Source organism: Anastrepha ludens, chromosome 4 (assembly GCF_028408465.1).
Source record: "Anastrepha ludens isolate Willacy chromosome 4, idAnaLude1.1, whole genome shotgun sequence".
Taxonomy (NCBI): Eukaryota; Metazoa; Arthropoda; class Insecta; order Diptera; family Tephritidae; genus Anastrepha; species Anastrepha ludens.
In genome coordinates, this window is record NC_071500.1 from 21772935 (window position 1) to 21800268 (window position 27334).

A 27334-nucleotide genomic window follows, 5' to 3' on the forward strand; every position below is an offset into this window, starting at 1 on the left:
AATCCCTCCACTGCAAGGCACATTTATTAATGGTGGTGGCACTAGAACAACAACAATGTTTTGTACGTTTGATTGTCAAAGTAAAGTAGTGGTAAAGTAAAAAACAAAGAATGTATTCGCCTTGTTTCATTCTGGGCCACATAACAACTGCGAAAGAAAAAAACCAAATCAGCTGATTTACCGATACCACCCAAGAATGATAGAGAACATTGCGCCTTCCGAATTCGCCGTGTCGTAAGAGTCTATCAATAAACAAACAAAAGACAGGGGAATTACTTGTTTGTGAAGAAGAAGAGTAGACGAAATCAATGGAAACAACCAAACACAAGAAACTATACGCACACACACACGCTTTCTTGCTATGGCGTCTTCCGCATAAAAACGCAAAAAACTGCATTTGGAGGTTTTATATTCATTTATGCTTTAACAATTTAACACTAGACATTTCGTTTGCTTTAGTTTGTTTAATTTTAATCTCACAAATCACAATACTACAAAGCCATTCACTGAATTTTCAAAAGCATGTAAGTTCTCCTACTTTTGTTTCTTTTGTTTTGTATTGCGAAGGGAGCTGACGTCAAAGTAAGTAACTGTTTTTTAATGGCGCCACCTTCAGTACTCAATTCGCCTTGGATACCACCTTATATATATTCGCCTTGCTCCACTGTCACCAATTGTTACGAAATTTATTCAAGTAATGATTCTCAAGAAAAATTCTCTATATCAGAAAATATTCCTTTTTTCACTTGCTTACAATTTCAAAAACTATTTGTATTGGTTTTTAAAAATTTATTTTCAACAGGTGTAAATAATTTCACATCTACTTGTTGAGACTACAGTGCCGCCTTCCTCTGGCGATTTCGTTACAATGTTACCATTGTATCCGAAGCTTTTTTGGAAAACACGAACTAACAAAAGCTTTTTAAACTCAATTAAAATAAATAGAAGAAGTTTACTCAGTGCTTTCATATATTTTGTTTATTAATTTCCAGATTATGTCTTTTACTTGGTTCTTACATTAATCGTTCTTTGTAGGTTTTTGTGTTTATAAACGATTTTGAAATCTTTTCCCACCAAATCAAAGCTATACAATTTTTGCTTCACAATACAAGCACTAATTTACTGTTAATTAGAAACAAAAGTGAATAGAAAAGTCACGCAACAAAACTTAGAGAAATACATAATATAATTGATAGCATACGCGTGCCTAAATTTTAATACAATTTTATGCGAATAATGAGTAATGTAGCACAGTGTAGTGAATTAATATTAAAAGGGTTAAGCATTTACCACAAAACGCATTTTCTTTCTTTTTCTTTACAATTACATACTATAATTCCATATATTTGCGTCGCTCATACAAATTTAACTTTATAATTGAGAGCTATATATATATATAGATTAAATAAATACATATTTTTGCATACAGGTATAAATTTATATTAAGGTTAAATAATACAATACAGCATATGTTAATAAATATCTTTCACCACAAAGTAATTTTATAAATCAGAATGTACATTTCACATATTTTTCTTTCATTTTTGGTCTTAATTTCACGAAATTGTCGCTTTACAAGTTTACAGAAGACAAATTAAGAAACCCAAACCATTTTCAAAACTGGAAAACCTATACTATTCATATTGTACAAATTGCGAACTGACAATGGACATGGTATTTCATCACTTATTGGATTTTTGTAAGTGGTCGTATTCGTTTTAGTTTTTTATACTTCCTAAAAAGTGTTTGCTTTCAAATATCACCTGAACAATTCAATATACCTTTCAACATTTCCGTTGAGGCACGCAACAAACTTCAATTACAACTTTGCAACAGCAGCATACGAGTATGTGTGAATGCGAAAGAAAACATTGCGAGCTAAAAACTACTTTCTTCTGCATGCAATCGCAATTATTGCTTGAACTCGAATACGAGAATCATGATAATAATAAATAATACTACAGAGAGAACGCCAACCAAAAACAGCTTCTTCTTGCGCAGTTTATTCTAAATTTGAAAGAGACAAAAAAATTGATGATCGATTAGGCAAATGAAAAATCATAAATTTTACAAGTAAAAAACTAGCTTACTTTGTATGAACTGGCTTTACGCAGATTATCAGCGCCCTGCGACACGAACACACTCGTTTGCTCCACAGACGATTCAATCGAATCAACAGTAAGACCTTGTTCGTACACCATGGCACCGAGTTTCTTGTAGATTTCATTCACGCCAACAATATTTTCCTATAGGACGCAAAGACATAAAGACATTAGGTCTGTTCATGAAGCAAATAAATAGTTTGTAATAATTGTTTTAAACCACCAAACTACAACCAAATATATTAATATATATCGAAAAAATTTGCAAAGTAGGGGAAAGGGAGAGAGCGAAATGACATTTCATTTTGAGGAGAATTTGCAAGTTTTTACTGGATACATTAGGTTTGTTCATGTAAAAATTATCGAGTAACTTAACTTCCGAGAATTCTCTCTCAAAGAGAAAAATATTTAAAAAAGTACATCAACACAAAACCAGTAACAATTTGCAAGTTTTATGACTCAGCTGTTCGTTGGCAGGAAAAATCACAAAAATTAAAAATTTTTCACTTGAGCTACCTCGTATTAAATAAAAACAAAATAAAGCAAATAAAATGCAAAACAACGAGCTTCGGAATCACATAATTTAATTTTGTTCACAATAATTTGTTCCATTTCATCATCGCTGTTAGATGAAGAACATTTCATTAGCAATTGCAATTCGCAAATTTTAATTCGCGTTTATTTTTACTTTGCGATCAGCTGTTTTTCTGACTTACTTGTATGAGTTTGCAAACAGCTGATCGCAAAATAAACATAAACACAAATTAAGGGGTTATATACCTTGTGTTGGACTAAAACATCGAAATTTTTTTATAGCATATTCTAAAAGTACATCATCTTAAAAATATAAATTCAAAAAATCATAAAGATCGGAGCACTAGAACGAAAGTTACAGACCGTGGAAGCGCGCAAATTATCCATAAATGAAGTGCACGCAAAACTTTAGACGCGATTATCTCGAAGTCGTGTTTTTTGAAAATTACCGTCGCGGTGATCATTATTTATCAAAAACTATTTGACCGATTTGCATAAACTTTTTTTTTAGTTATTCGAAGTTACAACCTCGTGAATCTGAACGGTTCACTTTTTATAAATATTTGTATAGTTCGCTGGAACTAATATTTTTTTTTAATTTTTCAACCCCTCAAAAATCTTTTTTTGGTGCAAAGCGGTTTTCATATCGAGAAAATTTTTTTTTTGGGTAAATAAACCGCTCAGATTCACTAAAAAAACATTTTTCAACAATAATCATTTATTTTTTTTTTTATTTCAGATGAGCTGCTCATACGCTACCGTGATCACCGCCAGCCTCTTCTAAAACACGGCGTTACGGGGGAGGGGCGATATCAACAATAAATAATAACATTTTTTTTAAATAAAAACACCAAAATGTATTCTTCGAGAGTTACCCTTCAGTATGATATATGCCTCATTTGAATAAAAGTTCTAAAACATATTAAAAAAACATTATGACAATCGTCCATTTTTTCGGGCTCACAAGGTATATAACCCCTTAAGATTTGCGAATTAAATTTTAATATTTAATATTTTACTATTAATTTAAAGTTCTATATTTAAATAAAAATGGCAATTAAAATGGAGAATGAAAATAAATATATTTTATATAAAATGTATAAAGTTTATTTGAAGTCGTATATTAAATAGGAATCAGTCAATGATATTGAGGTATGTATATACAGGGTGGCTGATGAAAGCCGCTACCAAAAAAAAATTGAATAACTTTTTTTCTTTTTAAGTTATCTGTTCCATTTTTGTTTTAATTTGCAGATTGATCTTTAAAATTTATTAAAATGGATAACTGGGACACGCAAACAAGAATTTGGATAGTCCGCCGCTATCACGCACTGGAGTCCGTAGTTTTGGTACAGAGAGAGTACAGGCGGATGTTTGGCGGCGATACCCCGAGCAGATGGACCATAATGAGACTGGTGAATAATTTTGCTGAGCAAGGAACAGTCGCAAGAAGGCCTTATCTTCGAAACCCACCAGTTCGGACGGAGGAAACGATCGCTGCTGTAGCTGCAGCTATACAAAGCAATCCAAGGGTTTCAACAAGAAGCGTATCTGCTCAACTTGGTGTCAGCCTACAGTCTTTGCAAACAATAATGCACAAAGATTTAGACTTATTTCCCTACAAAATTCAAATGGTTAACAAACTGAATGCAGCAGCCTTGCCGATTCGCTTGGAATTTTGCCAGAAGATCCTGCAAATGGTGGAAGAAGACCAAAACATGTTAAACTGCCTTTTCATGTCTGATGAGGCCCATTTCAATTTAAACGGCAATGTGAACAAACAAAATTGTCGAATATGGAGTACTTCTAACCCACAGATACTCCACGAGACGGAATTGCATTCTCTTCGCGTGACAGTGTGGTGTGCCTTATTTTTTTGAAGAAAATGGTCACACCGTTACGGTTACTGGAGACCGTTATTTGAAAATGCTGAAAGAATTTTTCTATCCAGAACTACGCCGAAAGAGAATTCCTTTCAACTCTGTGTGGTTTCAACAAGATGGGGCAACGTCTCACATAGCCCAGACTGTTATGACAGAGTTGCGACGAAAATTTCCCAATAAACTGATTTCAAGAAACTCCGAATTTCGTTGGCCCCCCAGGTCGCCTGACCTTACTGCACCTGACTTTTTCTTGTGGGGTTTATGTAAACAAGAAGTTTATAAAACAAAGCCAACAAATTTGGATGAACTAAAACAATCCATTCGGGCAACAATTGCGGCTATTCCTGTCGCAACTCTCAAAGCAGCAATGAACAACTTTTTACTAAAATGCCGCACTTGTGTCAACGAGCATGGGAGGCATTTAAATTCAATTATTTTTAAAACTAGTTAAGCTACATTTAATAAAATTTAATGACCTTCAACTTGAAAAAAAAATAAATGAATTCCATACACTAAAAAAAAAGTTATTTGAGTTTCTTAATGTAGCAAAATTCATCAGCCACCCTGTACTTCTGAACCACAGCCTCCAGTCACCGTGGCTGCAGTTTCCGAAATACTAATCGAAGGCATTGAAGGAATCTTTTGTGTTTTATGCTTCTACTTCTTAGTTATTAACTAATTTAGCTATATATTTATACATAGACGGAAGCAAGGAAAAAATGAATAACGCTGTGATTGACACAATGCGATTGCTGATGGAATGCTCTTCATCTGACAGCGATGATTAAATGGAACAAATTATTGTGGGCAAAATGAAATCAGCTAATTCCCAAGCTCGTTGTTTTGCATTTTATTTGCTTAATTTTTTTTTTTTGTAATTTAATACGAGGTAGCTCAACTGAAAAAATATTTATTTTTTTAGATTTTTCCCGCCAATAGTTTAATCAGGTGTTCGTAAAACTTGCAAATTGTTACTGGTTTTGGTAGCTAGTTCTCGGAAATTAAGTTACTAGCAAGTTACTGGTTAATTTTACATGATCATACCTATTGTACGATGATTTTTTCTTATAAGTGAGCCATTCTATTTACCTCCAGTTCGCGTATCTGCCGTTCTTGTTCTTCTAACGCTTGCAAATCGATTTCCTCTTGCATTTGTGTTTGCTGTTGTGATTGATTTGATTTGCGATTAAAAAAGTTATCCTCGAAGAAAGAACCGCTGCTGTTGCTGCCATTGGAGCCACCGCCACTATTGCCACTGCTGCTGTTCGTACCCGGTGGTTTGCTAATGTTATAACTATGCGCACGCGCTTGTCGCACAGCATTCTTTTCGATATCGACTGTCTTGCGTTGAACGGCCTTCATAAACAAAGAAGAGTGATATATATGGTAAAATACTGTTGCCATTGAATAAATAATTACATATATGTATGTATGTATGTATGTCTGTATGTATGTATGTAAGTGCCTATGTGCATTTAGTGTATTTATGGTACTTATTTAGTTGCTTAAGATATGAGTATCTGTAAGACTTTTAAGTATTTTATAATACATGGCTGTGGGAAGCTACAAATTTGAAATCAATTATTTTTATACTCGTGCAACGCAAACTTAAAACTAACAATTTAAAAAAAAAATATTATTTAAATTTAACTGTAAATAAAATATAATGAAATGGAATCTAAAATAAACTTAGGAATAGTTAGAAACATACAAGATAAGGTTTAAAAAAAAAAATAATTGTCGCGTACACTTCTGTTAGGTGTTTGGCCGAGCTCCTTCTCTTATTTGTCGTGTGCGTCTTGATGTTGTTTCCCAAATGGAGGGGCCTACAGTTTCAAGCCGACTCCGAACAGCAAATGGTTTTCATGAGGAGCTTTTTCATGGCTATTTCTGACTCTCACTCGAAGGTTTGCCAATATAAGGATTAATAGTAGAAATTAGAGAGACAAAGAAATTATAACTTTTTAATCACAACCACTTTTATCATATAGAAAATAATCGTGTATTTCCACTTTGTAGTTACTCCTAACGAACACAGCTTTGACAGATTCAGTAATTGAGTTCTAAAGCCCCAGAACATTAATGAAGAGCAACCTTGCTGAAGACAAGTAGCAATACTTGGGGACAATCAGAATTTGATACCTATTAGGTTTCATCAATATTAGTTTATCGTTAAAGTATTTGGGAGTTTTGACTTAAATTAGCTTATAAAGTACATAAATATTCAATTACTAGCCGCCAGACAATCAAAAACCCTGCATCCTAAAATTTTGTTTTACACAAAGAAATGTGGCCATATCAATGGCCGCACTTAGGCTAATTTTAAAACAAATATCTGCAACTGGAGCAATTCTAAGCACTTGTTAAAAATTTGGGGGTTACATTTAATAGAACTTTGACATGGAGTAACCACATCTTTATTGCCATAGGCAAAGTTTATGGTATACTCCGAAATTTATGGACTACTCATCTTTACACCAGTAAATATTCGACTGCTACTAGCTAAAACGTATTTGTTACCAACGTTACTGTATGGTTGTGAGTTATATACTCCTTGTGATAGTGTGTGCCGTAGTAAGCTTAATGTTTTGTATAACAACATTGCAAGATACGTTTACTGTAAAAAAACTTATGACCGCTTTTCTGTTTTTGCGAAAAAATTGCTTCCGTATCTTTTGACGATTTGCTTAGGTTTAAATGTTTAGTGTTACTCCAGAAGATCAAATTTCAAAGTCCTGCCTTTCGTTATACTTAGTCCCGATGAAATACAGTTGTTTGGTGACTGTACGTCAATACTTTGTGTTCTCTGTCCATCTTTGGAATACCTTACCTCATTAAATTAAACGTATAAGAAAGCCGCGCTTCAAACATAAATTGCTTCGCTAACTTGCCGAAAATTCCTGAATGTACTCAAATGTTTTCTCATTATTTCAATCTGTTCCAAAAATCTGATCGACTCGGAACACACAACATAGATGACTAGATGGGAAACTCTTTCTCGTGAGAGCGCTGAAAAATGTGCATTTTTTATAACATTTGCCAATATTGCCACACCGGTAGAAACATGAATTGGGTATTTTTTTTTTAACGAAAATTGGGAATTTACTCGTAAACACCTACATATGAAGAATTATAACAAAAATTAAGATACAAATAGAGTAATTCAAATTAGAGTTAAAAGCGTGGGATGCATTTTGCTTCACTTTCATAACCCTCTGTACATAGGTAGTTGCCAATAGAATGATTGTAATATTTACTATATCAAGCATCCCACGCTTTTAACTCTAATTTGAATTACTCTATTTGTATCTTAATTTTTGTTATAATTCTGTTCTGAGGTAGTTGACTATGACTGATCGTTCGATTTGCTATTACTTCATTATAGGTCCCTTTGTCATTAAAATGTATTTTCTACTTTTTAGTTCGATTAGCAATAAAAGCGTGTCTTTTAGTTTTTTTAAACTATTTTTTTTATCTTACTTTCCTTGCTTAATACTTTCTCCAACTTTTTTACCATTAGCTGTAATTTTAAATTTAATTTAAATTTCATTATGAATCCTTTTATCTACGATTTAGTTATGTAAACTATTCTTAAGGTCAATCATTGTCAAAATAACTCAGAGTTGTATGTTTGACTTTAATAATAAATAATAAAATAAATAATCCACTAAATAATAAATAATCCACTACTGGACAAATAAATCATTCACAAAAAGACTAAACAAAAGGAGACCAAGGACATAACCTTATGGCACACCGGAGCCAACAAAACAAGGCATGGAGTAGGCAGCCTTGCGCATTACCCTTTGAGTTCTTCCTAAAAGGTAACTGATCATAAGCTTGGCCGAACTAACAGAAAATCCAAAAAAATTCCTTAAACTTTTTGCAACAAAGATCATGATTTGCCGAATCAAACGCCTTAGAAAAATGCAGAAGGCAAAGAAGAGATAGGTCACCGTTGTTAAACTGCATCTTTATGTCAAGTATTTTTATCATAGCCATAGAGCAGCTAAACCCAGACTACAGTGGGGGCAATAAATTATTTTACAGACCAAATGATGAAATTTGCCTTACCATAAGCGACTCGCACACCTTTGATTGGTAAAATGCTTATAGGCCTATAATCACTAGAGCTAGTAACATTGGTCTTTTTGGCTACAGGCACAGCGACAGCTTTTTGCACTCTGTTCGAAAACATGAAGTTGTAGTAGGGATTAATAATATGTGTTAGAGTGCCTAGAATTAAAGGGTAGCTCAAGTTTCACAAATTTCAAGGTTACCCCATCCTCTCCAATGGCATTCGCCTTAATACCCATGAGAGATATCAAAACTTCTGATTCCGATACCTAATCAAATTGAAACTCAAATTTTAAACTAAAATTGCTAGCAAACTTCTAAGCTGGAAAAATATTGCTAATTCTCAAAACGCTAATAAAATAGTCATTAGTCGGGATCAATTTTTCATTCGGGATTAAATTTTCCATGTACTTTCAGGTTTTTAAATTACGCCATAAATCTTTAGATGGTAGTGAAGGATTTAATTTACATTCATTGAAGTACAACCGCTTTGCATTTATTATAGTGGCTGTAGCTTTACTCCATGCATTCTTGTATTGTGACCAAGCGTGGTCAGTGTTGACTCTTCTCCATTTTGTATACAATTTGTTTCAAGTTTTTAAAGCTAAAGGGACTTTATTGTTGTACCATAGACAAGAGCTTTTTCATAGCTCGAACAATACGAACGGGTACATAAGGGCTGCTGTTGTAGCAGCATAAACATTTCCCATACATATACAGGAAATGCTGCTGAAGTGACAGTTCTTGGCCGGACATGAATTCGGTTCGTTCCGATTACGTAGAACCGACTGTCGTGGGAAAGGATGAGGACAGAATGTTGTTGTTGTTGTTGTTGTATCAACAGCAGGACATGATGGTCAAATAGATCAGTGAGGGTTTTATTTAAAAAGTCAAGTGTTTCATCTAAAGTCTTATAGGAGCAGCATATGGTAATACTAGAAATACATCCAATATTTGAGAATGAACCCAATCTACCAAACAATATAAATAATTTAATGACAATCTCGAATACGCTACCCGAATAACCAGGTCTTTCACTACAGTAACATATCGAGCGTCTATATTCAATGCTCTATTTGCAATTTTGTCGAAATAGGGGTTTTTAGTACGTCCTAATAAAATCATCAATAAAAAGCTTTAATTAAGAAATTGTTGGTTATCACCCAATTCGAAAACCTGATTTCGACGTAGTTGTTAACAAAAAAAAAATTAAGTACTAAATTAAGTACTGCGCAATAAAATACAAGTAAAATGTTATTTTCAAGTGCGTTTAGGAAACAAAATAAAATGTACTTAAAATGACAAAAATTGGTTGATTAATGTATACATTTGTATACAGACTTTTAAACCAGACGGCGCAGATTTTTTAAAATGATATATATATTACAGTATAGTTCAAGTTGTAACTATTGAAACATTGAATTGATTTATTGGTGGTAGCTTTAGTACACACAAATAAAAAAAGACACAATAAAGATACCATTGGACTAATTCGAAAAGAGATAGCGAGTGAGTAATGAATAAAAAGAGAAGATAAGGAAGCTATAGGATTAAAATTTCTTAAAAGCATTTAAAACATATTTACTAAGTTCATACGTTGCTATGCACATTAGGGTGTTCCAAAAAAAAGTAGCGGGATTTCCATCAGAATTATAAAATTTATTATATTTTAAGAATTCCGCTGAAATATGTCGGAAGCAAATTAACCCTTAACAACGCAAAAGTGTATCGCGGAAACACTTTTAAATTATTTAGAAATTATACCTGCGAAAAACCCTCTTATTTAATCTATGCCCTAGGTTTTATGCATATTCAACGTGGAATTAAAAAATATTTTTAGCATGAACAGTTAAATATTTATAACCAGAAGAAATATTAAAAAATATGTTTTAAGTTTATAATTAATTTAGAGCTCATCAATCCGCACGAAAATAACATAGAAATTAAAATATTGAAATACATAACGCTAATTTTTTAGATTCAATTGAATTAGTAAAACACGAAAGCGAATATACTGAAGTATATTATACTAATATTATATATTTTTTTTTTGCAACCAAAATGTCTTTTTTTTTCAGAAATGTCTTACATTTATTTAGTGTGTCAGCTGGACACTACTGGTCCGATACGTTATAAAAGCGTACTGGGTAGTTAAGATTGGGGTTAAGATTGGACTGAACTGTACAGATATGAAACTGTCTAAAAATCAGACTCAATATTTTTCCGAATTATTTTGGCGGAAGTTTTGAAAAATACAACAGCACCGATTTTTCTTTATGAGGTGATGCATCCTAACGTTCAGACATATTATACATATGTGCATATGTATAATTTCTTGAAGCAAATAGATATTTATAACACATATTAACATATTATTTTTGAAAGTCGTATGTTTACCTGAAACGCAGTTAGGGCAGCAGTAAATTCATCTACCAAACGGTCGCGTTGAATTTTCAAATGACGTTCTTTGCATTTATCGACCTCTTTCAACTGATTATTTGTATCCGAAACCAGTTGATGTGTATAGGTCATTATTTGATGTCTACAAAGAATATAAAAGTGAATATTACTAGCCTAATATACAACCTAATTGTCTTACAGCTGTTTCTTCAAATCTGGCGAATCCTGTGGAGTATTGAATTGATTGACCATGCGTTGCATAGTAGATACTGTAAATGGGAATTTTATAGTAATTTAAATTGTCATAAACATAGCTGTTTCCCATAAATAAGGTTTACCATTTTGTAAAATTTTTTGTATGCTTGTCGCGATGGTTTGCGCCAGCCGTTGAAAGTCAGATTCGCTGAAGCCGCCAGTGGGTACAACACCAGCACCATGGCCACCACCACTGATGCCATTCTCCATATGCTGCAAATCCATGCTTTCGTATGTAGACACTGTGACTGATAGTATTGACCGATCGGCAATAAAGGAAATATGTATGCACCTACGCAATAATTTGTCTTGCAAAAGGGGGTATGAGAATATACACTTGTCCACGAAATTTATACCTTTGTTCGTTGATTTAAACTAACAAAGCAATTTAAAGAATATTATTTGAATAAATACAGTTTATATCGCCTTCACACACCTTTCTTTGTTTAAGAATTTAATTATGGCCTAAGTACGTTGCTCACTTTCTACGTACTTTACTTTTTTGGTACCACACAACTACTGGCACTTTACAAATTGTTGTTCGTCCTTCCCTTTACCTTCTTACTTTACAAAAATCAACACCAAACATGAAACTATTTATTGATTATCACAAACTCTTTCACTATACCAGCCTTCTAGTTTATTCTGCTTTGTGTTTCTTTATATTTAATTCGATTTGGAAACAACCCCTGACAATTATCTGCACTTTTACAATTTTTCATAGATGATAAAATATTTTATTTTCTTTGCAAAAAACTTGGTCAACTACGTACTGTTAATTCCATTCAGAGATGCCAGTCCACTTTAAATAAATGAATATTACCTTATCTAAAGTATTAGCTGCTTTCGATTCACTTACTACCTAGTGAGCAGTGAGCAAAACAATAAATTTCCCTTTAATCCATGGTATGAAGTTTTCGTGACCAAAGAAAAGCAAACGTGACAAAATTCTTCTAAAGATATACAAAGTAACAATGAAGTATTTAATTTGGAAATATATTAAAACAATTTCCCTATTATCACTGGTCTTAGCATGTCGCTTGCGTGCTAAGAAGTTAGAAACAAATTTGCATGATCATCGCTACATAAGGCGATTTTTGCTTAAGTTTTTAGTTTAATGGTTTTTCAACAAATCGCTCTCATCAAAGTTGGTCGCCAGCAAACTTTGACTCATTCGACCTTTCTTTCGAGCAACCCAAAGTTTCGGCCGCCGTCGTAACCGATTTATTCATTTTGGGAAAAGACAAACATTATTTTTTTGTAAAATGTTTGCGCAAATAGTTTCAAACAATTTTATGCAGCAGATAGCCGAAATTATGAATGAAAACAGTGCCCTAATATGCGACATGGATTGTTGCAAGGCGGATTTAATAAGGTGACAGCATTCACCCAGCTGAATTTTTCACCGTAGGTATGGCTTACGTCAAAATGATATGCTGTGTTTGTATGTATTGGTATGTTTACATTCGTATGTTTACATTTGCTTGCTGATTTTGACATGATGCTTGCACCAAACGCAACAACAAATACATGTAGGGTTTTACTTATATGTGTTTGCTGTCACCTGTAATAAATTCGCCTTGGATTGTTGTATTTTTTGTGTTCTAATTTAACTTTGAAATGGCAATTCTCCCAGCTACATAGTTCTCTTTTTATTCTTCTCTTTGTAAAATGTCAGTGTGACGCATAGAATTGACAGCAACATGAAATGTCAGTAATTTTTCTTTTCTCGATAAAAGAAGGAAAAGTGCTTTGAACAAGAAAGGTGTGGTTGGAAAACATAAATTTTACTATTAGATTAATGCAGTTAGCTTATAGAAATTGTTAAAGATCTTCCGAAAAGTGTTAATATTACATATTAGAGCTTCAGCATAATGGCAGGACGTCTACCGGCGTGTGTGATCGACGTGGGCACAGGGTGAGTGAGCGAGTAATTGCTGCAGAAAAGGAGGTCGCTGGTTCATTGATCACTGCATGTGTACGTGTTGGTGTACAAGCGGCCCCCACCAAAGCAAAGTAACCATCAAAAACATACATAACAATTCGACCGAAAAAGTTCTGTTAAAGAAAAATAGTTGATTGATAATTAATATTTTACATTATTTTTCCAGCTATACGAAGTTGGGGTATGCAGGTAACAAAGAACCGCAATTCATCATTCCATCGGCAATTGCGATTAAGGAGACGGCACGCGTGGGAGATACGAATACGCGGCGAATAACAAAAGGCGTCGAAGATTTGGATTTCTATATTGGCGATGAAGCATTCGATGCCACCGGATACTCGGTGAAGGCAAGTATTAAACAAAAGCAGTATAAGTTAAGGCAGTGACTAATGATGACTAATAGCACAATTCGAGATAACATTAAAGAATGCAACAAAAAACATGCTTGATTTAACAACTTCGAATATTGTTTTAGTACCCAGTGCGTCATGGTCTAGTGGAAGACTGGGATTTGATGGAACGATTTCTGGAGCAGTGTATTTTTAAATATTTGCGCGCCGAACCAGAAGATCACCACTTTTTGCTAACCGAGCCCCCACTAAATACACCAGAAAATCGCGAATATACCGCTGAGATTATGTTTGAAACATTTAATGTTCCTGGTCTCTACATTGCAGTGCAGGTGCGTCAATGAATTAAAAAAAAGTATATGAAAACTAAAGTATAATTGTACGTTTTTTTTAGGCTGTACTTGCATTGGCCGCCAGCTGGGCTGCCAGGCCTGTGGAAGGACGCACACTTACTGGCATTGTTGTAGATAGCGGCGATGGTGTAACACACGTTATTCCCGTGGTATGTATTTAAAAAAGTTGTGGAGCTTTGTTAGTTTTTTCTTATCTTATCAAAATATAAGGGCGATTGGGTACAGTATCGAATAAAAATTTTGTTTAATAAATTAATTGAAGTAAATTAGTAATTGCAAATATTTATGGAAACCAATTTGTTTGTATTAAGTGAAGTAGTTTAAGGGGTTATATGGGATTATAAGGGAATTTTTTCCGAGAAAATTTTTAAATTTATTGATCTAAAAATTTGTACACATATTATGTTATCTTTTAACTGTATTTTAAGACTTAGTAATTGTAAGAATATTCATTTGGAAAGGAGCTACAGCTGATCTCCAGGAGCTCCTCTCAAAAATACGTTTTGCGGGGACCACTATGTATATCTCTTAACTGGATCCTCTAAAATTAAAAAACCAAATAGATTTCGTTAAAGTAATGCTAAATCTAGTAATTAATCGAAGGAATAAGTAAAATAAATTTTTTTGACAAAATGGTTTTCTCAAAAAACACATCGATTTTTGACCGAAATTTCGGCCCTAAATTGCTTGTAACAAAACAAATATTAATCGGTGAGAAAAAATCTTCGAGTACTTGCTAAAAAAAATATATAATATTCAAGAATCTCTTGCTAAAATTTGAGACTAACCGGTTTAGCCGTTTTCGAGTAATGTTGCTTACCGACTTTGAAAACACCGTTTGAGAAAAACGAGTTTAAAGTTTGAAAAGCACTCTGAAACGCCTTTTCAAATTTGTGTGTAACTTCGAAAATATTCACCGGAACGATATTAAATTTACTGTGCGTATTCGTAAATACATATATGTACGAGAACATTAAGAAAATAAAATAAAATAAAAAAATCGATTTTAGGAAAATTCTCACTGTATACGAGTATAACCCCTTAAGTATTATTTCAATGTCTTATTCGTTAAAAAGTCTTAAAATATAATTAGAAACAATAGCACCGAAGGCCCTAGTCGCCAGTGTGCTAATTAAGTTAGGGTTATATTGTATATATCCCTTACAAATAATAATAATAATAACAAAAACAAATATTTCAGGCCGAAGGCTACGTTATTGGGTCTTGCATCAAACATATTCCAATTGCTGGCCGCAATATCACCTCATTCATACAGAGTTTGTTGCGCGAACGTGAAGTTGGCATACCGCCTGAGCAAAGTTTAGAGACTGCCAAAGCAATCAAAGAAAAGCACTGTTATATTTGTCCAGACATCGCCAAAGAATTTGCCAAATACGATACGGAACCTGGCAAATGGATACGTAACTACACTGGAACTAACGCGGTGACCAAGCAACCATTCAGTGTGGATGTGGGCTACGAACGTTTCTTAGGCAAGTAAAAAATGTGAAGCTCATGGATTAATATGAAATTTGTGTACACGTTTGTTTTCTTTTAGGACCTGAGATTTTCTTCCATCCCGAATTTTCAAATCCTGATTTTACCATTCCACTATCGGAGATCGTAGACAACGTCATACAAAATTGTCCGATTGATGTGCGACGACCTCTATATAATAATATCGTTTTGAGTGGTGGTTCGACTATGTTCAAAGATTTTGGTCGTCGTTTGCAGCGTGATATCAAGCGATCAGTTGATACGCGTCTACGAATCAGCGAAAATTTATCAGAGGGTCGCATCAAGGTATAAATTGTGTTGAAAAAATCGTGAATATAGTATTTTAATTCCATATCATGCATTCGCAGCCAAAACCAATCGATGTACAAGTCATTACACATCATATGCAGCGATATGCAGTGTGGTTTGGAGGTAGCATGTTGGCATCTACGGTACTTTCATTTATTTATCAATTTTCATGTAGTGTTTTATACTCATTAATATTTTTTGTGCTTTCAGCCTGAGTTTTATCAAGTGTGCCACACAAAGGCTGCCTATGAAGAATATGGTCCTGGCATTTGTCGTCACAATCCTGTTTTCGGCACCATGACATAATCATATATCAGACCGTGCCCACATATTTGTTTTCTCTCCTATCTATTAGATTTCCATTTCTTTTTAATTTTGTTATATGCAAAAGTGCAGATATTTACGTCGAAGCTAAAACAGATTTCAAATAGACGGTACAAGGCGGTGTAATGCACATAACATTTTTTTTTTACGTTGACTCGTTTTCGTAATATGAATACTGAAATACTGTGTTAAGCTGCTGAGTTATGATATCATATGTTTTATACTTAAAGTCAATAACTAATGAACAAGCTGCATGTTTTCTTATTTTCATAATTGTCACAGCTAAAAAGTAATTATTTTGATGTAGTCAACGCATTTCTTGAACAGTTGGCAGTTTTATACACACGTATACTCGTATACATATGTATGTAAGCATTTAAGATGCGAAGCTTGTGGAAGTGCTGCAGTGGAGCTTGAAATAATGAAATAAAAAATTAAATAGGATTTATTACTAATTTTGTAACATTACAACTCAACTGCATTACTTACACAAATACTATGGTATGAGCTTCTAATATACTATAACTCTATTATTAATGTAAATGTCATTTTTATGTTCAACTATTAAAGTGAAACAGTATAGCAAAAAAAGGAATATACCTAAATATTTAAAATTTTGGCCAATTACAATTAAATTGAAACTATAAATGAATAAAACGTGCTGATGCACAGGAAACTTATTGTGCGAAGGAGGTGATTCTATATGAGAATTCAATAAAATCAGTGTGAATATAAAAAACTAGTCGCTTATTCGATTTATGAGGAATGATTTTTAGCTGTTAAAACCGAGATATGCTACCCTAGCCTTGAAGACATCTAAACTAAAGTAATAAAGGGGTTAGGGGTAGTCAGGGGCGCGAAAAATTATGATTTTCCAATAATTTTTTTTTTTTTTTGCAGTCAGTTTCTTTATTTTACAAAAATAAAAACATAGCATTAATACATCATGTTTCGACTTGACTTTAGCAAAATTTCCAAAAAAAATTAATAATTGTAAAAGTTATCGCTATTTGTGTGGAGCCCGTTTCTCCAGAAGTTCCTTGCGGTGATCATCACAAGTCCGGAGATTCACCTAAAATAAATCGGCCAAAAGTTTAAAAAATCGAAACTTTTGAAAAAAAAAATCCTTCGATCAGGCACGAGTTTTTTATGTTTTTCAAAAGCAGTATAAATTTTATTTGAATCTACTGACAGTGAGCACCAGTTCAAAAAACATAGTTTTGAGAAAAACGCATTTACCGTTTTGCTATCGATTTATGTAGAGTTGCACGAATTATTTAATAACTTACACTGCGTCAGGGGTCTTGGGCCATAAAATAGTTCTTCAGCCGTCGTAGCAGCTTCCAAAATATCGATTTGCTGTTGCCTACATAGCATTCAACCTTCTCGAAGGTCATCGTTAACGCGCTTATCTGCCACTTTCATACGTGCAGCATCCATTTTTTCAGCATACAAACGCTCCGGAGCGAAATAAAAAAAATAATTAAAAAAATTCAATAACAAGAAGACTCCGCTGAAATTAATATACTTCCAAGACAACATAAAAACACTCGCAAAATCAAAAGAAATTTAATCAACAAATGAAAACGAAATACACTAAAATAAATATAAAAAATCGATTCAAAACGAAAATGATTCAACACAATTTAAAAAATATAATAAAATAATAATTAATAAAAATAATAGAAATCATAAAAAACTAGAAGCTGTTATAATAACGGTAGTCCGTACAGTAGTTTTACGTTAAAATTAAGTTTGATCGCACAAACGGTGGAATACCTTGACATTTTGTGGATTTTCATACAGCCATTTTAATTAAAATTCAAAAAAAAAATAATTAGCGGCGAAATGAGAAAACTGTGTTGATATCAAAAACTAAGCTTAGAAATAAATTATGCGTTGATCTTGGTTCTTACGAACTTCTTTTTTTGAAGCCAGGTCATTATTCAATCTATGCAGAATCGGCTGAGGTGAATGTACATACATTTTGCACATTTTAGAGTGTGTGCGAATTGTAATAATTGCGGCAGTGTTAGTTTTTATGAGATGCCATCACGTTCTGCCACAAAAATTCCGTAGCAATGCCAAGGATACGCGTTCTATCAGGCATGGAATCCTCCTGATGCTAATAAAAATGAAATGGCTAATTGGACGGAGAAAAAAGCTCTCCATATATAATAAAATAGCTCTATATAAAGAAATTAGAACTCCTGTGTGGTCCTATGGCGCGCAATTACGGGGTTGCGACAGTCAAAGTATGAGTAATATAAATATACCTCAACGACTACAGAATAAAGCCGTTCTTAACTAACCTTGGTTCATTCGCAATAAAGATATTCATGGTGACCCCAAGATCCTTACGGCCCCTGAAGAAATTAAAAAACAAGCCCACTCTCTCAGACTTAAAAGGCACGCGAATGAATATGATAGCAAACTCCTCAACAACTCAGGCCTAAGCCGACGACTCCACCGTTTTAAACCACTTGATCGGGCATGAGGCTGTTAACTTAAGGAAGGGACTATCTCCTCACAAAACTGTCTTTATGTTACCAAAATTGTATTGTACCACGGGGTAGTTTATTCGTTACTAGTTGCAAACAAAGATTGGTATGTATTTTTTATTTATTTATATTATATATTTATATGTTTGTAATAAATAAAACAAATTATAAAAAAAAACTTTATAAAAATTTAAATAAATAAAAAATTACATATAAAAAAAAGTTATAAAAACTTAAATAAATAAATAAAAATTAAGGGGTTATATAGTTAGAATTATATAGTAAGAATTTTCAAAAAATCGATTTTTTTATTTTATTTTATTTTCTTAATGTACTCGTACATATATTTAAGAATACACACAGAAAATTTAATATCGTTCCGGTGAATATTTTCGAAGTTACACGCAAATTTGAAAAGGCGTTTCAAGTGCTTGAAACTACAATTACAAACTTTAAACGCGTTTTTCTCAAAATGGTGTTTTCAAAGTCGGTGACCAACATTGTAAACGGCTAAACCGATTCGATTAATTACTAGATTTAGCATTACTTTAACGAAATCTGTTTGGTTTTTTTAATTTCAGAGGGTCCAGTTCAGAGACATAGTGGTTACCGCAAAACGTCGTTTTTGAGAGGAGCTCCCGGAAATCAGCTGTAGCTCCTTTCCATATAAATATTTTTACGAATACTAAGTCGTAAAATACAGTTAAAAGATAACATAACACGTGTACAAATTTTTAGATCAATAAATTTAAAAGTTTCCTAAGAAAAAATTCTGGAAAATTCGCTTTTTTCGGTCTTCTAACTGTATAAAACCCCTTAAAAAAAGCTAATCAACCGCAATGTAGGAGTTGTTGTATTCGATAACAAAATTCACCAACCCACAATAAAGAACGCAACCGAAAATTCTCTCCCAAAGAGCACACAAAGCAAATAAGCAAGTAATGGAAAATTTGCCATCACTTGCAAAAACCGGTGGAAAATACATATATCAGCTGAGATTGTTTAAACAATTTTGTTTTGCCCAAAAGAATTACCATAAATATGCTCATATACTCACATTTTTGTTGTTGGTTGTTAAATTTTCCATTTTATTTTTTCCACAAAAAATAAATTTGCTTACAAAAATTCAATCATATGCTTGCAGATTATATTTTCGTGATGGATAATTTTAGCTGGCTAAAATTTCTGCAGCATAAAACGAACGTCTCTCTTGCATCGCACTATCGCTTTGCTCTCTCTCTTAATTTTTATGCTATTGATACTTCTTCGCTTACTTGCAAAAATTAGACATAACTATTACAAATTTTTGTGTTATCGAACGCGACTACTAGTGAGTGGGGCGAACACACTCTTATTCCTAAATAAAACATCGTTTGTTCAGGGTTAGCATTTATTTTTTTTTTTTTTGAAGTTTCATATTCTTTAAGATTTACCCGTTTATGGATGGATAGAAAATAAGACAAAAAATTAATTTTGCCATAAATAGAAGTTAAACTCTTTTAAGTTTTCTCGGTCCTTCGTTTCCTTTCAAATGCGATATACTTCGCTGCTATTCGTTAACTTTGACTACAGTGGTAGCCAAACTTTTCAATTGCATCTTTAAATTTGCGCATAAATAGAAATATTGTGTATTTATATGAATATTTTTAGGAGCGTAGTAAATTTAATAAATTGGTGGTGCATATGTTGAGATAAGATATCGCACATTTTCAGCGAGTTTATAACGGTAATGTACTTTTTTAACAGCAATTCATTTATTTTTCTATTTAAATATATTTTGAATAGCTAATAATATATAAGTTTGTGTACTGTGTTTGCATATCAAGCGAAAGTGCAATGGCATTGAATGCCTCATTATACCCGCGCACTTGTGCCCAAAGCGTTACAATTTTGTTCACATAACATTTGTATGTGACAGAGTAATATTATATAATCGAAATGTGTAGAAAGAGTTCTGAGAATGATGGAAGAAGTCGTATCGATGCCATGTCTGTCGTTGTTGTTGTTGTAGCAGCTTAAACATTCCCCATACTTACATACGGGAAATGCTGCTGGAGTGACAGCCCTTGGCCGGATATAAATCCGGATCGTTTCAGTAACGTAGAACCGACTGTCGTGGACAGTCTGTCCGTTAGTCCATACGCACGATAACGTGACACAAATAAAACGCGCCGCGTCGCCCACTTTTGGGCAAATGCGAGTACCTCCATAACGAATTAATTGCGCCCAAATTTCGTTAATTTATTGCATACCACCTCGTTTAGATCCGACATAATTATTATTGAGATCGTTCGAAACCACGCCCACTTTTTATATGTTAAGATCAAATTTTCGTCCGTCGCTGTGGTGTTATAAGCTTTCAAGGTGTATGAGTTAGGTTAGGTTGGCCTGACTGGCCAAAGGCGTATGAGTTGGTTTGTTCCCAAAAATTAACAGTCAGCTCAAATGGAATTTTATTACAGAAATATATGCGCGGGTAATTAAATTTTTATTCGGGCCAATTTAGCCCTCGTTACTTTTTTTAATTTTGTTCCTTTTTTCTATTAAAATTTTATATATTTTAGCTTTCACTAAGTAATGTAAATATGTATGTAAATATAAAAAGCAGATTTTACTAATTGTTTTGTTCTCTTTTAACAAATTTTGAATTAAATTTCTTTTTCTATGTTTATGCAAATGGCATTTGTACAACAAGTTCAAAATGGATTTTTTATTTTATTCTGCGATTAAATAGTAGTTTTTGCTTGAAGTACATGTCCAGACGTTCTATCTGGCAACCTGAATAATAATCGCAATTATGTGGTTGTCTTTGACAGAAAAGCATACATTTAAAGTAGAAGTAAAGATTAGAACATCAATTCAATCAAAATAATCACTAGTGTCTTCTTCCGAGCTGCCATTTTCTTCACCATCAGCGGCCTGCATGGGCTCCACTATACGGAAATTTTGCAGAAAATCACGCATCGCATCCACAATATTTGTTAATGAATGGGTGAGTTCACGATACGAGGCACCTCCTTCTGTGCCACCAGCAGCATCTAAAATGCCGTTTTTTAATATAAACTATTTATAAAAACAATTTAATTATTCTACCTTCAGCTGCAGCATTTTCCAAATTTGCATTTAATGCCCGAAGGTGACGATCCACTTGCGCTACTTCGTCGTCATCGTGGCCTGCATTGGCTTGTGGTGCCGGCAAAGCGTTAGCTCGTGCTGCCACTGCTTCAACAACAGCATTTTGCTGTTGCTGCTGTTCTTCTCCACCACGATTATTCAGGTTGAATGACGGCATCAGTGATTCGAAAAACATAAAAACCGAGCGATTTGGTCCTGTTGTTGGGCTGCTGGAGGACGATTTCCTGCGTAACATAATTAAATGTACCTTGATTATATATGTATATGTAATCACTATTTTAGTAAATACCGCTCATAGCAATTGACCGAGTCCAGTGGTGGCAATGGATCATACATCATCAACGGGTCCTTCTCCTTGGCAAGGAATGGTGCTAATGGCACTTTTTCCTTGTAATCAGAAAGTATCACATGACGCAAGATTTGACGTGGAGGCGACACATAACGCACAGCACGTTTCTGATTATAATCGGTAATCACTTCATCCTTTTGATCTACCATATCCAAAACTACATTAACATTGCGCTCCAGCCAAGGCAGCATATCATTCTGACGCCAGACCACTTTCGCTCGACAAATGTACAGTGCCACAAGTTGGTGCAGTGAGGGTGATTGGCTGCATTTGGACAAATTATTAGTTTCGGGAGTATACTCATAAAGAGTTATTCTGAGTGCATTCTCTGTCTCTTAAACTAACCTGCTAGATATAGAAGTGCTAAAATATGACGACGCTTGAACTCGTTTATCTGTCTGCACAGATAACTCATCTAGCAACGGACGCAACACACCAGGAAACATTAATAGAGCATACTGCAATGCCTTATCGGATTTTTCACATTCTATAATAAGGGCAATTTAAAATAAAAAATTAACATTCACATTAACAGAATACCCACCTCCCGTTTGGCAAAATAATGCCAGAGCATACGAATACGCCATGTTTGGTAATTGGGAAAGGTTACGCACGGCATCGTATTCCTCATAGAATTTTATAAGCCAAGCGTACTGCTTGCTGCGCAGCGCGTAATAATCTATGATCAGCACTATAGCCAGTGGATCTACTTCCGGGTTAAGACTCAATATCAATTTCGAAAGCTCAAACGCGGTACGGCAACAAGCGCGTGCTTCCAAATACTGAGCATGCTTAAATAACGTAATAAAAAAGGAGCGATTTTCTTGGCGACGGTAATCAAGACGACAGTTGCCCGAAGTCAAACTGAAACTTGGATGTAATGAAGACTCTAGCACAAGCACGGCACGCTCAATGAGCTCAGAAGCTAAACTGTAATTCTCCGTAATTTTGCCTGTTTAGAGAAATCATTCAAAATACAATTAACACGTGTAAGTTTGCAAAATATTATTCCTATTGACCTACACAATTCACTCAGTTGTATTAGGGAATCGACGTGGTAGGGACAGCGCCTAATCAAGCTGATAAAGAAGTCCGAATCAGCACGCTCTACTGCCTGCAAAAACAAATTCTGCACACTTTGATAGAATTGGCTGTGCTCGAAAGCGAACCATTGAGTTTTCTCTGACACACTGTGACTGCTGCTTGTACTTGCCAATTGTTCTGGCAGTTGCACTGGCTTCATTGTAATGATATTCTTTGTAATTGGCGGCCAAGATTCTTTGGCAGTTACCATGTAAGTGGATTTAAGTGTCAACTTTTGGCGGCCACGTTTGTTTCTTGAAGGGAATAAAAATTAGACGAAGGATTTAATCGATGACTAAGGATACTCACTCAATTTTAACGACACGTTTGCCAAAAGTGCGGCGCAACTCATTTTGTTGATTCAAATGTTTCAATTCAACTGTCAATAGCGATTTATCAATCTCTATACGTGGAGGATTTAGCTTTTGATTTTGATTGGTGGCGTCATGCACTTTTCCGATAAGGGAATCAATATCGCTCAGATACTTATCAGTAAGCTGTGAGTAAATAAGTTTTTTTATTTGTGGTTCGTGAATTTTAGTTTATATACGTCTATATATATGAAAGTACATTCACACAGTCGTTGAAAAATACTTAAGAACGATACTCAGTTCCATCCATTTGAGATTTTTTTCATTAAAATAACTTAAATGTTTTACATAAAAGGGTTTATTTTATAAATTAACAATGTTTTTCAATCTGTATCGGTCTTTTTGTCTAAGAAAGCCATAAATCTTCTTACTTCAAGTACATAATGCGAGATTCCTTCGAAAAAAATACTTGAGAAAGGGAAAAGTATACATATAGATTTGGCACAGCGCACTTGAACTGAAATTATGAAACCTTTACAACGTACAACAGGACTGGATTCCCACGCTGCCTCGGCCTCTTTGAATAACTGATCCAATTTTGCGATATTCTGCGTACTGAATGCATTTCTTACGTTATTCCAAGGATGTTCTATTGGATTTAAGTCGTTACTCGAAGAGGCCCAATCCAGAACGTTGATCGAATTGTCTTCGAACAACACGAGAAGTGTTATTCGGATTATTGTCTTGTTGAAATTTCCAAATCACCGGTAAATTCTCTTCCGCATAAGGTGACATTGCATTTTGAAGTATCTGAATGTACTTGACCATATCCATATTACTTCCAATACGATGAATTGACCCGACACCATTCCACGAAAACAGTCCCATACCATTATTGATCCTCTCCCGTGCTTTATAATTGGTGAGACGGACTTGGGGTCGAATGCTGTACATTTTGATCACCGCACGTGCTTCTTAGCATCTGGATCAACTCTATTTATAAGTGCAACTGTTTTTTCGTTATTGGCTTTTCAAGTTAACGAAAATTTCTCGATGAATGTCAGCAGTGAGGACCATTTTATCAATCTGGCTAGCAATATTTCGTGCTTTCTATTTTCTAGGAACGTTTTCTGCTGTTTTATATTTAGAAAAATATTTTCAAGCATTAAAAACTATCGTTTTAGATACACTTAGTTTTATTGGAATAGCACTGTAGGATGTTTTGCAAATCTATGATTGCTTTTCGAAGAGCTGGATTGCAACTTTCCCCTTTCGGCATTATTGTATCGTTTCAACTAAAGTAAAATGTTGCTGGAATACGCCAGATACTTTATTTTTTTCTTACTTAACTGGCAACTGGTACAATATAAAATAGAAGACAATTAACAACAACACTTTCAGTGCTCCTACTAAAACGCCAAAAAAATCAATGCGTACCCTTCAAGAAAATTAGATTCATGAACTTATTCCAATGAATGTAATCACAGCAAATATATTCAAGTGCAAAAGTACCGTCACGGCACCGTACTCGATAAAACGTGCGCATATAACGTTGTCAACGCATCGTTCTTAAGTATTTTTTAACGGCTGTACTTATATATGTATGTATGTATGATCACGTTTAAATTATCTTTTCCTTTTCAAACCAGGGCTTATACGACAAACATGTTTATCAAAGCGGTTTAAAGACGGTTGGCGTATTGACGGAGTAAATTGGAAATAGAATTTGGAAACTTTTTGATATCCCTACTGTAGTCACTGCATTAATAATTCTGCAGGATACAGAAACGCGAGAAACAATCAACAGCAAATATTCGTAGAATTTCGAAAATTCCCGCAAATCAAAAAAGAAATTTAAAAATTAAGTGTTTCAACCAACCGATTGAATCAATTATTTGTCGTATACCCTGCTTAAGTAAAATAAATACCTCTGAACGCGTACATTGAATTACTTGACCTAGTGACCAACAAAATCGGAAAAGCACTATACAATAAAAGCCCTTTCTTAAGCTCTCCACCCTATAAATGGTTTTTAGTCACACACAAATTTCCACTCACCTCATTATCCTCGCTACTGATGTGGTTGCCGGTATACTTGGTCTTTTTCTTCCGTTTTTTCTTCTTCTTTTGTTTGGCTGCACCCCCACCACCAGCACCACTTGGCTGATTTGCCGCTGTTGATGCATGCTCAGTTTCGTTATCATCTTCCTTTACCTCGCTCTCGGAGAGGCTTTGTTGATTCAACTGGTGTGAAAAAGGTGGCAGTTTTTATGTTAAAAAGTTTGAGTGAAACGCATGAAACCAAAACAGAAATAAAAAAGGTACATACAAAAATTTCATTCAATATGCGTCGTTGCAATAGATATAGTGAATGCAATTCAACTTCGTTCGAACACATTTATGTAGCCCTCATTAAAGTCACCCTCTGTTCATTTATGGCAATGTTTTCCTAGTATTTGTGTCTGGCTTTCATCTGTGGCTATCGACAAATTTGTGTCAATTTTCAGTATACGTCACCTACTTAAGATCGCATAAATTGTTTGGTATGCCCAGATACTCCTCTGAACCTTTCGAATATCTCCACCTAATCTATACATTAGATATTTATAATACTTACCAGATCAAAAGGATTCAAGTGTTTTCCTCGTGCAACTTCCAGCTCATCATCGTCATCGCTTAGTTGATTATCCTCGACGTCGTCTTTGACATCAAGCATTAAATCTTTCCCTACAGCACCTTGCAGTTTTTTTAGTGCCCGAGAAGACATCTTTTGATAACCTGGGTATTTCAGCCACCTGAATAATTGTTACCAGCACGATGACGTCTTCACATTTGACTTGATCTGTAATGCTTAGCCTCAGTTGTTGCTTTAAGTTTACAATTTTTAAACATTAATTTCTTAGTTACTCCAGTTGCTTTATCAAGCAACTCGTCACTAGAATATTACCAATCAATGGAAAGCAAATTTGTGTGTTTTGATTACTTTTGGTGTTGAGAGAAAATCAATATCCTCCTCAAATGTGCGAATTTATCTTCTTCACTTTCTGCGGAAATCTATGAAAAAAAAAGAATGAAATATCAGCTGCGTTCCTTTACTTTTCTGACAAAAGTCTGAAAGTGTCAAAATGAACGAGCGTGAAGGAATTGCTCTCAATAAGGGAGAATAAAACGAGCAGTGTTGATAACTCTTGAATTTCACTAAAGCACTGAAACTTAAAAAAACGCTCAATCACACTAAGTGTTTCACCAAATAATAGTTTTTGTATTAAAAAAACGAAAAAACAAAACCTGTAGTGGATTATATAATTCAATGACACAAAATTTATTCGTTTATAACGTTTCAGGAGGAAAAAATTTCCCACAAGTTACATACCAAATTATTTTAAAATTATTTAATTTTCATTTTAAACTTGTAAGCTCAAAATTGACTTCAAGTCACATTTTGTATTTTTTTATACAGTAAACACGTTCCATATGGCTATTTTCATCATCTGGTATATCATAATTATCCCAAATTTCTCTCTTAATCGGTTTTCCACTTGGATCAATTAATTTACTGAAAAAAGATTCAAACGGTTATGAATTTTCCTTTTAAAAGTATTCATTGCACTGGAAATGTTCTCAACTTCTGCCTTTGAGTATGGCAATGTCAAGAGCCTAATCTAAAAATTTACCACATTTTCAAATAGATCCATTTGAGTTTCAGTAGGTCAGTTGAATCTTTAAACGCTTGCCTGGAACTAATTTTAGTGCACTTAAATTCGTATATTCTTTCTAATTCATAATTCAGTGCTAGGCACAGTGTGTTCAACTATCTATGAGAAATGCGTATAGATTGCATTTGAGTTGAAAAAAAAAAAATCAACACTAAAAAGGGTACTAAACAATAATTTTATGGCGTATTAATTTTTAAAAAGCACTAAACT

The 27334-nt window shown here is 34.1% G+C and overlaps 3 protein-coding genes across 6 annotated transcripts; 1 reads left to right on the forward strand and 2 right to left on the reverse strand.

The window, feature by feature from the left end:
• Positions 1 to 951: 951 nt before the first annotated feature.
• Positions 952 to 12051, reverse strand: LOC128860432 (syntaxin-7). Its single transcript, XM_054097958.1, has 7 exons — positions 11688 to 12051; positions 11335 to 11626; positions 11196 to 11265; positions 10994 to 11138; positions 5609 to 5875; positions 2091 to 2246; positions 952 to 2007 (listed from the first exon to the last, which is right to left on the reverse strand). Exons 2-7 carry the CDS (start codon positions 11474 to 11476, stop codon positions 1912 to 1914), a joined length of 876 nt encoding a protein of 291 aa, XP_053953933.1. The 5' UTR covers positions 11477 to 11626; positions 11688 to 12051; the 3' UTR covers positions 952 to 1911.
• Positions 12052 to 12939: 888 nt separating this feature from the next.
• LOC128860434 (actin-related protein 3) lies at positions 12940 to 16166 on the forward strand. The gene is made up of 8 exons (XM_054097963.1): positions 12940 to 13169; positions 13363 to 13543; positions 13672 to 13878; positions 13941 to 14048; positions 15101 to 15392; positions 15458 to 15702; positions 15765 to 15848; positions 15916 to 16166. The coding sequence occupies exons 1-8, from the start codon at positions 13126 to 13128 to the stop codon at positions 16009 to 16011; spliced, it is 1257 nt and encodes a 418-aa protein (XP_053953938.1). The 5' UTR covers positions 12940 to 13125; the 3' UTR covers positions 16012 to 16166.
• Positions 16167 to 21122: 4956 nt separating this feature from the next.
• LOC128860433 (transcription factor 25) lies at positions 21123 to 26496 on the reverse strand. 4 transcript variants are annotated; one of them, XM_054097961.1, is made up of 10 exons: positions 26356 to 26496; positions 26026 to 26250; positions 25467 to 25652; positions 23407 to 23594; positions 23038 to 23351; positions 22559 to 22966; positions 22360 to 22501; positions 21955 to 22278; positions 21624 to 21889; positions 21123 to 21568 (listed from the first exon to the last, which is right to left on the reverse strand). In XM_054097961.1, the coding sequence occupies exons 2-10, from the start codon at positions 26173 to 26175 to the stop codon at positions 21390 to 21392; spliced, it is 2157 nt and encodes a 718-aa protein (XP_053953936.1). In that variant the 5' UTR covers positions 26176 to 26250; positions 26356 to 26496; the 3' UTR covers positions 21123 to 21389. The 4 variants fall into 4 exon arrangements, with proteins under 4 accessions (XP_053953936.1, XP_053953934.1, XP_053953937.1 ...); XM_054097959.1 differs by having other exon boundaries at positions 26026 to 26275; XM_054097962.1 differs by having other exon boundaries at positions 26392 to 26493.
• Positions 26497 to 27334: the final 838 nt, after the last annotated feature.